Consider the following 14,364-nt stretch of genomic DNA (forward strand, 5'->3'; position numbering starts at 1 on the left):
TCAGGACATTAATCTTAAAGTTGTTAGAATACTTGCCTAAGGTCCCACAGCGAGCAATAAACAGAATAGAGATTTTAAACCCAAAAATTTTAGTTACATTCTTAACAAGTATAGCACACACTGTTTTCATGTTTAAATGTTTTTGCTTGTAATAGAGAATAAGACATTTGAAGTTGCCCTGACACTTAACATTACCACGCATTTTCATATAAATCTGTTTCTCCATAAGACTCTCATTTCCATACAGGAAGTAACATCTCAATCCTTTCATCTTTAACCTCTCAAACTTGAGCCCAACTGTCGTATGCAATAAACTGCCTATTCTTTTTTTGTTGCTGATCTTCTTTACATTCCAGTTTCTTGTATTGTAATATGACCTCCTAATTCCACTGTCTACATCAATATTTCTACCTTTATTCTGCCACATAGTATCTCTTCCCACTCTTCCCAAAATGTGGCTCTATTTAGGTCACTGCCCAATGCCCATCACGTTCAGAACACCAAAGCCTATCATAACTTGCTTCTATCCCATAATGCCAGTCATATCTGCTTATTCGTCTTTACTAAATTCCCTACTCTGGTAACCAATTTTGTTATTCTCAAAAATGTATATTCTGAGGGAATTCATACATTGACTAAGATTTTACCTTCCATTTTATACTATACCCAAATCTTGTGAATCCTTCAAAGTTTATTTCAAATACTTGCTTTATGATTTAATCTGGGCTGAAGCAATAGCACAGTGGGTAGGGCATATGCCTTGCGAGCGGCTGATCTGTGTTTGATTCTCCACCCCTCTCAGAGAGCCCGGCAAGCTACTGAGAGTATCCCACCCTCACAGAAAAGCCTGGAAAGCTACCTGTGACAGATCTGATATGCCAAAAACAGCAACAAGTCTCACAATGGAGTTGTTACTGGTGCCCACTTGAGCAAATCGATGAACAATGGGAGGACAGTGCTACAATGCTATGATTTAATCTGCCCTAATTCTGAAAACTGAAATTTATTTCTGTTCCTTTGAGCTCCATTTCTATTTCTCTGGGCATTTTTATTTTCAATGGATTAGTTACAGGATTAATTCATTGGTTACAAGCACCTCAAACTTAAACTTTGCATGACCAAAACTTACACAACTGTAACCTTAAACATTTAGGAGTTATCCTAAATCCTTCCTCATTAGCATCACCTCTTAGTTGGAGTCAGAAGTCAAAATTTATGCTCTAAGAGCATTTCTAGACATCACCCACTCAGTCTTCTTTAATGTCCTAGTTTGTGTTCTCATGACTCACAGAGCAGTAGCAATTAGCCTTTAGCTCTATGGCCTATGTTAAATAGCCTTTGTCCTATGGGCTTTAACTGTTCCTTCAAATTCTTTGTCTACACCATCTCATAAGATATCTCTTTAAAATTCGAGTCTTCCCATAACTCCTCGATTAATCTAAAATATAGTTCTTCACTGTCTATATAGTGGAGTCCAAAATCCATAGCATAGACTCATTGATTCTTTAGTTTTGTGTCCTACCACCTTATACTTTATTTTGTTATCTAGTAATATTAAATCAATTCCAATTCCATGAATATACTCTTACTTCTATATACTGTTTCTCTACTTTTGTTGAATCTTATTTTAATCTCCTCAATCACTCCTCTTCTAGTACCTCTTGGTTATATTCCCCCTGTGGGCATCATTTACATGATAAAAATTATTTATGCCAGCAATAGCACTTATATGGAATATAAAGAAGCAAAGCAAGGAAGCATACAAAAGCATTACAAAGCTAAACTTTGTAATTTGGCTGTATAACCAAAGTTTCCAAAAGGGGAAGGCATAAGTGGAACAAAGAATGAATAGAGCTCAAAAAAGGAACCAAATGGTTCTTCCCCCTGCCCAGAGGAGACCCCGAGTTGCCGCCCACGAACAGCTCCTCTGCTCCTGAATGGTCATGATCCCAGAGGCACACAAACCAATCTTAGAATCCAGCGGCTTCTGGCAGAAATCCCTCTGAACTTAATTACTAGAATACCAGAAGTCCAAAATCACAAAAGTGGCCGTGCGACATCATTGCTTTTCATTATCAGCAATAGAAAACAAATTATCTAATGATGTCTTTTCAGCAGGTCAATTGTTAGGGGGGAAATCCAATTAATAATAGTGGGTCTTCTGTTGAAAAATTGAATGTAATCAACATAAATAGAGAGTAAAGTGAAAATCATCTGCCACACAGGTAGGGGGAGGGATGGGACGGTATACTGGGATGGTATACTGGGGTTCTTGGTGGTGGAACATGTGCACTGGTGAAGGGATGGGTGTTTGATCATTGCATGACCAAGATTTAAACATGAAAGCTTTGTAACTGTTCTCACAGTGATTCAATAAAAAAAAGAAAAGAAAAGAAAACAAATGGTTGATGTATTTTGGCACTTTTGTGATGGACATGGTTGACAACTTACTTTTTCTTAAGAGGTATGTAAAAGCACTCTTAAAACAATGAGGTAAACCAATGTTATCTTGGATAGTAGATAGTTAGACAGATAGATAGAATGTTAAAAATAAATAAAGGAGACAGAGAGATAGCATAGGAAGTAAGGTATTTGTCTTGCATGTTGCTGCTTTAACTGTGATCCTAATTTGATCCCCTGCACCACTGTCACCAAGAATGACCACCAAGCACAGAAGTAGGAGTAAGCCCTGAGTACTGCCAGGTGTGGCTCAAAATAAAACAAAACAAAAACAAAAGTGTAGATATCTACTGTGTGAATACAATATGTCTTAATAGAATAAATTATATGGCACGAGGAGATAGCACAGGGCTTAAAATATTTGTCTTACACGTGGCTGACCCTGGTTGATCCCAGCTAACACATATATTACTAAAAAATGTTATCCCTGAATATAGAACCAAGAATAAGTCCTGAGTCACCACTGGGTGTTACTAAAAATCAAAAACAGAAACAAAAGTAAATAATATGGAAGAAAATACTCTTTTGGAAAAATTAACATTACAAAGATGGCATGTCATTTTTTTTTGTTTGGTTGGTTAGTTGGTTTTAGTTTTTAGGCCACACCTGGCAGTAATACCCATCAGCAGTAATCCCTGGGCACAGAGTCAGGAGTAAGCCCTGGACACTACTGGGTGTGCACCCCCCACCCCCAAGAAAGCATATTGAAAAATATTTTGAGAGTGGTATCATTGAAGATTAGAGAGATAGCATAGTATGTAAAGGACTTTCTTTGCAAACAGACACCAGGGTGTCTGTTGGGATAGTAATAAAACAGATGAAGTGTACAGACTAGAAAAGAAAGACTCAGTAAATGTTATAAACATTACCAACCTAAACTCACCTCATTTCCCCCAAATTTGGCCTTCTCACACCATTCTAAAAGAAGTACAGTTGTTCACCCCTAAGACAGACATAGCATATTACACTACAAATAATAAATACTTTAATGTAAATCATTAAAGTGCGGAGAATCTCCTGACCCCATGTCAGGCTATCTTCACCGGGACACCCCGGAAGAGGGTGGGTTGAGTTTCCTTTCCCGCCACAAGCAGAGCCCCAGCAGCCGAAAACCTCCAGAACCCAGCCACAGCCATGTTCAAGGCTACTTTCTACACCCTGTGATGAGCCTCACCCAAGAAGAAACTGACAGAGGAACCCAGGTATGCGGGACCCATGACTGAGATCTCTCAGCCTGCTTGGATTGGGACTGGGCCTCCTCTACCCAAGTCCCCTGTTTTTCCAATAGCTTGGCAGCCACACGCACAAACTGCCCTCGGTGCCATGTAATCTCATCAATGGCCAAGATCCAGAGATTATAAAATAAAGCTCCCCGAAGAGACCGATGCAGTATTTCCTGCTCTCTAGGAGAGCCGGGCAAGCTACCGACAGTATCCCATTCGCACAGCAGAGCCTGGCAAGCTACCTGTGGCATATTTGATATGCCAAAAACAGTAACAATAATGAGTCTCATTCTCCTGACCCTGAAAGAGCAGCCCCCAATACACCATTGGGCTACACTATCACGCAACAGGGATGAATGGAGACGTTACTGGTGCCCACTCGAGCAAATCAATGAACAACAGTACGACGAGTGACAAGTGATAATGACAATGTAAATCATAATGATCTGAACAAAATCTGACTGAACATGCAATGTAGAGTTGGCCAGGTAAAATATTTTAAAAACTTAAAATTTAAAAAAAAAATATGTTTCATTTATGTTGTTCTGAAAAATGATGCCACTATCCTAAAAACAACTAACCAGCATGAGGCCTTGGGATTGGTGCCCACTATCATACAGTCACACACACACATACACACACACACACACACACACTAAGGTGCTGCAGAGATAACACATACCTAAGAATGAGCAGCCCTAGACACCCCTAAACAGCAATATGTTGGCTCTAGTATTCCCAACACCACAAGACACAAGCAGCAATGCATCCTCAGGTCCATGCTATAAACTGCTGGTCTGGTTGGCCAAGAATCTCTGCAAGTGGCCCCTTGGACCTACTGAGTACTCCACGGGAGACCTTCAAACAAGTTTAATAATGTTCAATGGATAATTTTCCTTCAGTTAGCTGCTAAAGACACACAAACATACCCTTACTGTTTAAATGATTGCATTTATTACAGTCCATAAAATTCTCTCATTTTTGACAACAAATAAAGACATGAGAAATATAGTCAATGGCTGGTAAAAATGTCTAGTTATGTGTCTGTTGACATTGGAAATAACAAATAATGATGATGGCACCATAAAGAAATATACCCAGGAGTCTGATGATCTAAATATTAAATCCAGATGTTTTAAAGTAAAGAAAAATTAAACTTGACAACCTCATTGAGACAGAACTCTGACTGAATCTTATGGGAATGAAGAGAAATTTCAATCTATTGAGAGAAAAATACATGCTGAAGGAATTTTTACTATTCCTTAGTCTTCTCTAAAAGGACAGCAACCAATATAATTCATTTATTACCTAATCTGCTCCTATCCTTCATCCTATTGTGGGAATTTTTAATTAAAGAAATGATTTCAAAAGCTCCAAGTATACTTGGCTCACTTAGATCCAGGGAAGATATAAGAGACATGACTGCTTCCTGTAGAGCAAGATTTGGTGATCATTCCAGAGGAGGGAAATGTTTTAACCCCTCTTCTAACTTTCTTTACAATAGAATATAGGACCAGTAGTGGAATACAGAGGTGAGAAAAAGACATACTGAGAGCTGGAGAGATAGTATAGTGGGGGTAGGGTGCTTGCCTCGTACATGGCCAACCCTAGTTTGATCCCTAGCACCCTATTCAGTCTCCTGAACTTTCCAGGAGTAATTCCTGGACACTGAGCTAGGAGTAAGCCCTGAGTACAGCCAGGTGTGACCCCCCCAAAAAAATAATTATTATACACATTTTATTGATGTTAATATATTTATCAAGGCTCTTTCAGGGTTAGGAGAATGAGACCTATCATTGTTACTGGTATTTGGCATATTGGGTATGCCACGGGGAGTTTGCCAGACTCTGCCGTGTGGGCAAGTTACAGTCAGTAGCCTGCCAATTTGTCCAAAGAATGAGATAATAAGATGTCGCGCAGCCACTGGGTTTTATAGTCTCTGGGTCTTGGCCGTTGATGGGATTACAAGGCGCCAGGGGGCCAGTTGGTGGGTGTGACCCCTGCCTACTGGTCACAGTACGGCACTTTTTAAAAAATCTCAGGGATAGGATGAAGGAGACGTTACTGGGGCCTGCTCGAGGCAATCGACGAACAACAGGATGGTCGTGATCATGAATATATTTATATGCACATAGTCTTCATGGAATAAAATAAAAAATAAAGTTAAAAAAAAGATATGACTAGATTAAGGACACTTTTTTGTTTGTGGGGGTTTGGGGAAGTTGTTATTCCTTTTTTTTGTTTGTTTGTTTTGTTTAGTGGGTAGTACAAGGAATTGAATCCACAGCCTCACACCTGAAAGGAATGAGCTCTATCACTGAGCCATATTCTTGGCCTAGGGACTATATCATTTTAACAAAACCTGCTCCTATACCATTTTACCTAACCTACTCCTAAACTTCATCTTATGAAAAAATAATTAGACAAAGGGCTGGAGCAATAGCACAGCAGGTAGGGTGTTTGCCTTGTATGCAGCCAACATGGCCGACCTGAGTTCGATTCCTCCGCCCCTCTCAGAGAGCCTGGCAAGCTACCGAGAGTATCTCGCCCGCACGGCAAAGTCTGGCAAGCTACCAGTGGCATATTCGATATACCAAAACACAGTAACAACAAAGTCTCATGATGGAGACGTTACTGGGCCCGCTCGAGCAAATCAATGAACAACGGGAGGACAGTGACAGTGACAATTAGACAAAAATCACCAGACAAAAAAGATGGATTTTGTCAAAACTGCATAGTACAGGACTAAAGATACACTTACAGACCAATATAAAAGAATTAAGAATCCCGAGTTAAACTCCCAGGTTTATAAGCAATTAAGTCTATGACAAAGTAGCTAAATATACAAAATGGAGAAAAGAAAGTCTCATCAACAGATTATGTTGAGAAACCAGGATAGCCACATGTTAAAATATAAAATTAGAACATTACCTCTCACAAAATTAACTCTAGTGAAATTAAAGATTTTGATATTAGATTGTAAAACATAAACTACACTTTTGGGTTTGTTTTTTTTCTTGTTGGGTCATACCCAGCGATACACAGAGGTCACTCCTGGCTCATGCACTCAGGAATCACTCCTAGTGGTGCTCAGGGAATCATATGGGATGCTGGGAATCAACCCAGGTCAGCTGTGCAAGGCAAATGCCCTACTAGCTGTGCTATCGTTCCAGCCCCATAAACTACATTTAAGGAAATATTAGCATAACTCTCTAGGAAGTTTACCACGGAATATCTTCAAGGAGCAGACCACGAGGGCAAAAACAGCAACAAAAAACTGACTATATCAAACTAAAAAGTTTCTGCACAGGGTATATGGTGCCACCAATAGGTGAATCTATACCTGTGGGGCGAATGCATCAGCAGCCTGATGGTGACTTCAGGCTTCCTTACTCCCCAAAATTGTCGCTGTGCCCTTGGCCGGACCCCAACAATTTGGGACCAAGTTTATCAAGAAATTAAATGGCCAAAAGTTAGGTATGTGGGAGCATGCCCACAAACTACCTCCAGTTCAGCTATACAAGCTCATTTATTGGCCTTATTTCAGAGACCCACAGATAAATCTCAAAAGAGATCAAAAAAACCACAGTTAATCTCAGACCTACACATGGCTGAACAAACTGGGGTAAATCAGAGGGGGAAGGGGGAAGGTTGGCCTGTGCATGCCCTGGCAGTGCCCAAAGCAGCCGCTTGCTTCCACAATCCAAAATCGCCGCCATACCCCAGGCCTGACTCCAGCGCCTCACCAAAATATAATCTGCTGAAAATTCGGGTATGGGTTTTGTGACTGAAATCTTCAGGCTCTCACGGAGTTGTGGTAGGCTCCCTCCCCACTTCCCAATATACCTGGAAGCACTGGTAGTCACCCCCAGGAAACAACTCCAGTATCACCTGGTAAGTTCTATTATTGGCCTTGCTTTAGAGACCCATACATAAATCTTGAAAGAGATCAAAAGCCAGAGACATCCACAGCCAGAAAAAGAAAAAGATTTTCACATTACCCACCTTCAGAAGACCCAAAATGTTGCTGCCGAGAAGGCAACCCAAATACCCTCGGAAGAGCGCCCCCAGGAGAAACAGGCTTGACCATTATGGCATCGTCAAGTTTCCTCTGACTACTGAGTCAGCCATGAAGAAAATAGAAGGTAACAACAAACTTGTGTTCATTGTGGATGTCAAGGCCAACAAGCACCAGATTAAACAGGCTGTGAAGAAGCTCTATGACATTGATGTAGCCAAGATCAACACCCTGATTAGGCCTGATGGAGAGAAAAAGGCATATGTTCGGCTGGCTCCTCATTATGACACCTTGGATGTTGCCAACAAAATTGGGATCATCTAAACAGTTCAGCTGGCTAATCCTAAATACAATTTCTTTTCCACCATAAAAAAAAAAGTTTCTGCACAGTAAAAGAAACTGAAGCTATAATGGTAAAAGTACTGTGCTCAACAGCAGAAAATATTTGCACAAAATACATCAGATAAAGAACTAATATCCAAGGTTTATAAAGCATTCACAAAATTGAACATCAGAAAATCCAACAGTTCCATCCAAAAAGTAGGAAGAGGCAATGAATGGATACTTTCCCAAAGAAAACATATGAATCGGCATTAGGTGAAAAAGTGTTCATTGTTGCTCATGATTAGAAAAATGCAAATTAAAACAATATCATCTCACACAACTGAGAATGGTTCATATCCAAAAAAAAAAAGTGGAAAAGTGCCAATGTTGGTGGAATGGTGATGAGATGTGTACACTCATCTACTGTTGACAGGAATGTATCTGGCCTCTGGAAAGCAATATGAAGATCCCTCCCAATATTAGGAATAAAGGGGACCAGAGCGATAGTATAGTAGGGAGGGTGTTTGCCTTGCATGCAGCCAACCCGGGTTCGATCCTTGGCATCCCATATGGTCCCCCGAGCACCGCCAGGAGTAATTCCTGAGTGCAGAGTCAGGAGGAACCCCTGAGCATCGCTGGGTGTGACCCAAAAAGCAAAAAAAAAAAAAAAAAAAAAAAAAGGGAATAGAGTGGAGTTCTGCAGAATTCAACAGTTAATCAGTGGCTGAATAAATAGCAGTACTTCTAGATTAAAAAAAAGAAAAAAGGGACTAGAACTACCATACCCAGTGACCACTTCTTGGCATCAATCCACAAAATATAACAACAAAAAGACCAAAAAAAAACAAAGCCATTAACTGTAGCTGCACTTATATAATAGCAAAGATATGAAAAAAACCTAAACACCCAACTACAGATGAATGTATCAAGAAAATGTGGCACATATACACAATAAAAAGCAATGCAATTCTAAGAACAAAATCATGCAATTTGCTACAACATAGATATCAAAGGATATCATGCTGAATAAAGTCAGTCTATAGGAAAGGGATCTCTTAATTGTGAGACTTAAAGATACACAGCAAGGTAGCAACACAGAGCAAAAGGCAACACAACAAGGAAAACAAATTCACAAATCTGAATTGGGGGCGGGGTGCTAGAAGGAAGGGGCATTGGGGTTCTTAGGGAAGGAGGTAGGTGTAGTGTTGGAATTATGTGCATGGGAAACCATTATTAATAATATTGTAAGTCATAGAATCTCAATCAATTTTTTTCATGGTTTGGCATTAGTTTATTTTTTTTAGACTTACAAATTTTTGTGCTTGGGTTTCAGTTATACAATGATCAAATACCCATCCCTCCACCAGTGCCCATTCTCCACCACCACTGATCCCAGTATCCCTCCTACCCCCCACACCTCCATCCCACCCTACCTCTGTGGCAGGGCATTCCCTTTTGTTATCTCTCTCCTTTTGAGTGCTGTGGTTTGCAAAAGAGACATTGAGTGGCAATCATGTTTGGTCTATAGTCTACTCTCATCACACATCTCCCATCCCGAGAGGAACCTCCCAACACCCTTTATTTGGCGCTCCCTTCTCTATCTAAGCTGCCTTTTCCCCTATCGTGTGTGACTGGCCTCAAAGCCATGGAGTAATCCTCCTGGTACTTGTCTCGGCTATTCTTGGGTGTTAGTCAATCAATTTTTAATAGAAAATAGAAAAAAAGATTGAAAAAAGAGTTGTTGAAATTTATCCATCACCTAAAAGTGAATCAAATTCAAAACTAAAAACCTTTTCATTTTTCTCGACATTTTTCTAATAGCCAGCATTTTGTCTTAAGAGTTTGTTTATACTTTATAGCAAAAACATAAAAACTTTTACAGTTACAACTCTATTGTAACTCAATAGAGTTACAAAAACTCTATTGTAACTGTGTTACCTCAAACAATATATTTTTTTTTCTTTTTGGGTCACACCTGGCAATTCACAGGGGTTACTCCTGGCTCTGCACTCAGTAATTATCCCTGGCAGTGCTCAGGGGACCATATGGGATGCTGGGAATCGAACTTGGGTCGGCTGCGTGCAAGGCAAACACCCTACCTGCTGCGCTCCAAACAACAAAAATTTTTAATTAAAAGAAACACAACTATTCTTAGTCCAAACAAATATTTTGAATGCATATTACAGGAAAAAACTATGTTAAAAAATTTCTGATATTAGAAAATATTAACTATTGTGTCCCAAGCACTTGCCTTTAACCACAGCTTACCTGGGTTTGATCCTAGGCAATAGATATAGTCCTGTGAGCCTGCTAGGAGTGATTCCTGAGAGCCAGAAACCAGGAGTAAATATGAGCACCCTTGCCCCAAAAAACCAAAAGCGAAAATACTGAAATTTGATCAAAAGGGGCTAAAAAAATAATTACTAATTTTAACAAAGGAAATTAATCCAAAATGACAGTAAAATAAATAAAATTATACTGTAGATTTCATTTCAATGAAAAATAAAATCGATTTACTAAAAATGAGTTAACACAAACCTCTGCAGTAATGTATTCGTCGCAAGGAATTTATAAAAACTAGAGAGAGAGATCTCTGCCTATTACCACTACAAATATTCTCAGTCCTCAAGAAAAAGTGTGGACTACGTTGACTTCTAGTATCACTACCTTTACTTTTCTTATCAAACACATTATTCTAAGACTTGCTGTTAAACTCTGAGAGCAAAGAAGCTTTGGCATTTAACAGGCGCTCTTTTTCTAATCGCCTCTCTTGATGTGCAGAGGAAGGTGACAGTCGTCGCGACCGCGTTTACAGAGAATTGGACCTCTACGGACTTCGTAGAACGAGACCTTCGGGCCCCACTTCCCGGGCGTCTGCCTCGCCTACCCCGCGGAAACGAAACTGCCTGTGGCTCCGCCCAGCGTCTGCAGAGCGACCTATCAGGATGCAGCCCGGGGCATGGCGTGCCGAGTGTCATGGCGGCCTGCAAGCGCTGCTGCTCGTGTCTCCGGCTCAGGCCGCTGGGCGATGGTCCGCTCCGTCTTCCGGGACGGCGCCGGGCGCTCACCCAGTTGCAGGTGCGAGCTCTATGGGGCGGCGCGGGATCTCGAGCCGTGGCGGTGGAATTGGGCAGCAGGTAAGGATCGTGCGTTCTCTGTCCTTGCACACGGCTTCGCCTTGGGCCAAATCTGTACTTTCATCTTCTAGGGTACGAATTCGGCCTTCGTGTCTTCTTCCACCAAGCTTAGCCCCAAACCCTAAAATTCCAAATTTCTCTTCTCGGGTTTGGAGCTGGGCATCAGACAACCTCCATCCTGCCCGTGCTGCGCCAGCCTCGTGCCCTCTGCCCTGTAGTCTTCACTCTTGCCCTGCTCCAGGTTTCCTTTCAGCAATCTGACCACCTGCCCTCCCGCCCCCCTCTCTGCTTTCAGGCACTCTTTGCCGTGGTGGGAAACGTTCTGCAGTGATAATGAGTTGACAGTATTTATGCCACCAAATTGGTCGCCTAAACACGTGCCTAAAAATATGACTGAAAGTCTGACCCTGGATAGGAAGGGGAGGTAAACATCAGTTTATTACTAATCAGTTTGCCGGCTTTTGAAGTTGTTTTAAAACTGTCAGTGAACATACTGTGACTCTCATTTTGTAATGAAGACAACGGGGGCTCAGAAAAGATTTTTATTTAGGGCTTGGGGAGACAGCCCTACTTAACATTGTGTTCTCTTTTCCCTAGGGGCTGATGATGTTGAGCATATTTTCATGTACTTACTATTCATCTATAGACTTTTAAGTCTTTAGAGAGACATCTCAAGTCTTTTGCCAGTTTTTAAAATATATTGTTACGTTGTAATGATACCTAACATTTGCAGATATTGTCTTCTATTCTTTAGGTTTTATTTCAGATTTTGATTTTTTGGAGGGGGCAGTTCAAGAAGTACTCAGAGGACCTGGGCTCCAAGGAACTAGATGGTGTGATTTAAAGCTAAAGCCTAGCTGTACCAGGGACCATCAGGTCCACTTGCAGCAGTGCCCTGGGGACTACCAAGCCCCACCTGGATAGTGTTTGAGAGTTTCTGGCATTACTAGGGGAAGGGAACCATGCTGTGCCTGCTCCTCCAGGTGGCACATTGCGCACCACTGATGCATGTTCTATCTCCCTCCCCCCTCCCCCCCTTTCAGTTTCTTGATGATATTCTTAGAAAATTAAATACTTGGTTGGGGTGGGTGGTAGAGGGTGGGGGAGACATCACCAGGATCCAACCGAGGGTCTTACACATGTAGGACTTGTTCTTTACTAGTCCAAGTTTAAGCTTAATTTTTTTAACTTTTCTATTGAATCACTGAGATAAACCCTTACAAAGCTGTTCATGATTGGATTTCAGTCATACAGTATTCCAACACCCATCCTTCCTCCTCTCCTCCAGCGTATATTTCCCAGCACCAGTGTCCCCAGGTTCCTCCCCTTCTCCTCTCCCCCTCCTCCCCTGCCTGCCTCTATGGCAGACTCTTTCTCTCTCTCTCTCTCTCTCTCTTCCCCCCCCCCTTTTGGACATTGTGGTTTGCAATATTGATACTGAAAGGTTATCAAGAATATTGCTTTAAATATTGCTTTATCTACTTTTAAGACTCAGTTCTTATCTAGCATGATCATTCCCAGCTATTATTGTCATGCTGGTCTTTTCTCTATCTTATCTACCCTCAGCCCCACAAGTACTTTTGGTTAGATCCAACCATATCCTTCTAACCCTATTTTCCCTGGCCATGGAATTAGTCATATATATATATATATATATATATATAATATATATGTATTACATACTACGAATGACCTGACTGGAGCGATAGCACAGCGGGTAGGGCGTTTGCCTTGCACGCAGCCAACATGGCTGACCCGAGTTCATCTTCTGCCCCTCTTGGAGAGCCCGGCAAGCTACCAAGAGTATCTCGCCCTCATGGCAAAGCCTGGCAAGCTACCCATGATGTATTCGATATGCCAAACACAGTAACAACAAGTCTTATGATGGAGACATTACTGGGCCCGCTCGAGCAAATCGATTAACAACGAGAGGACAGTGACAGTGACAGTGACAAATGACCTGGGTTTGATTCCTCCGCCCCTCTCGCAGAGCCCGGCAAGCTACGGAGAGTATCTCGCCCTCATGGCAGAGCCTGGCAAGCTACCGTGGCATATTCAATATGCCAAAAACAGTAACAACAAGTCTCACACTTTGTTGTGAGACATTACTGGTGCCTGCTCGAGCAAATACAACAGGAAGGACAGTGCTACAGTAAATGAATGCAGTCATTCTATATCTGTCCCTCTCCTTCTGACTCATTTCACTCAGCATGATACTCTCTATGTCCATCCATTTAGAGGCAAACTTCATGACCAAGTTTAACTCTTCGCTCTGTGATCCATTTTGGATTTTTTTATTTGTAATATGAATTTAATACCAAGTTTCACAATATCATTGTGAACAGACTTTTTTTCACCATTGTCTTGTCTTGGCACCGTTATTGAACAAAGAGGTTTGTGTAGACTGTAATAATCAGATATTTATATTTTTCCATGAAAGCTTTGGCCAAGATTTTAAAGAATTTTAAATAAAAAAATGATTCTATTTATGTGTTTAGAGGTCATTTTGGTCAAAAAGGCATAGGATTGTTCCAGTTTACCACTATAGATAAAGTAGTAAATAGGAAGCAGTTTTAAACATTTTTAAATGTTTAAACATTTTAAACATCTTTTTATACATTTAAAAAGACAGTTCTTGAAGCTGGAGACAGCTTAGTGTGCTGGAGCACATGCTTTGCATCTAAAAGACCCAAGTTCATTCCCAACTTTACAGGGTTCCCCAAACACCACTAGGAACAACCCTTGAGCACTGTGCCTGGAGTCATGCCTGAACACCACTTGGTGTGGACTTGCCCCAAAAAAGATGACCCAGCTTCTTCACCCCCCAAAAAAAAATTGGTTTTTATTTAGAGTTATCTTGTACCTTAATTTCTAATGTTTTCTTTGAGGTGCCCTTTACTTCTCATTCTTATGACTATTAACTCTTTGATTGTGTTTTGCTGGGTCTTTTATCAGAATCTTTGATTATTTTAAACTGGGAAATAAACTATGACCTGAGTCCTTTTGTATTGACTTTTTTTTTTTTTAAACAGAAAATTAGAATTATCCTCCGGAAAACTGGCCAGATTTGCAGATGGCTCTGCAGTAGTACAGGTAAAAAGTTCAGATATTAAGATTTTTATTTTTAAGAATTGTTACGAATAGTGGAAGTAAATACTTTTACAGTACAATTTCTTAGAATTGTGGTACTTAAAATTCAAAG

The 14,364-nt window shown here is 40.8% G+C and overlaps 2 protein-coding genes across 2 annotated transcripts in view; both read left to right on the plus strand.

The window, feature by feature from the left end:
• Positions 1 to 7,653: 7,653 nt before the first annotated feature.
• Positions 7,654 to 8,068, plus strand: LOC130035852 (60S ribosomal protein L23a-like; the record flags this gene model as incomplete). Its single annotated transcript, XM_056127775.1, has 1 exon — positions 7,654 to 8,068. A coding segment is annotated over one exon (372 nt), but the record flags the coding sequence as incomplete, so codon positions are not given.
• Positions 8,069 to 10,985: 2,917 nt separating this feature from the next.
• Positions 10,986 to 14,364, plus strand: part of PNPT1 (polyribonucleotide nucleotidyltransferase 1) — a 46,187-nt gene continuing 42,808 nt past the window's right edge. Inside the window, exons 1-2 of the mRNA XM_056123249.1 lie at positions 10,986 to 11,162; positions 14,195 to 14,255. Of these exons, the coding sequence (XP_055979224.1) occupies positions 11,002 to 11,162; positions 14,195 to 14,255 (222 nt within the window). The 5' untranslated portion in view covers positions 10,986 to 11,001. The remainder of the gene's footprint in view (positions 11,163 to 14,194; positions 14,256 to 14,364) is intronic.

Source organism: Sorex fumeus, unplaced genomic scaffold, assembly GCF_029834395.1.
Source record: "Sorex fumeus unplaced genomic scaffold, SorFum_2.1 ptg000006l, whole genome shotgun sequence".
Lineage (NCBI taxonomy): Eukaryota > Metazoa > Chordata > Mammalia > Eulipotyphla > Soricidae > Sorex > Sorex fumeus.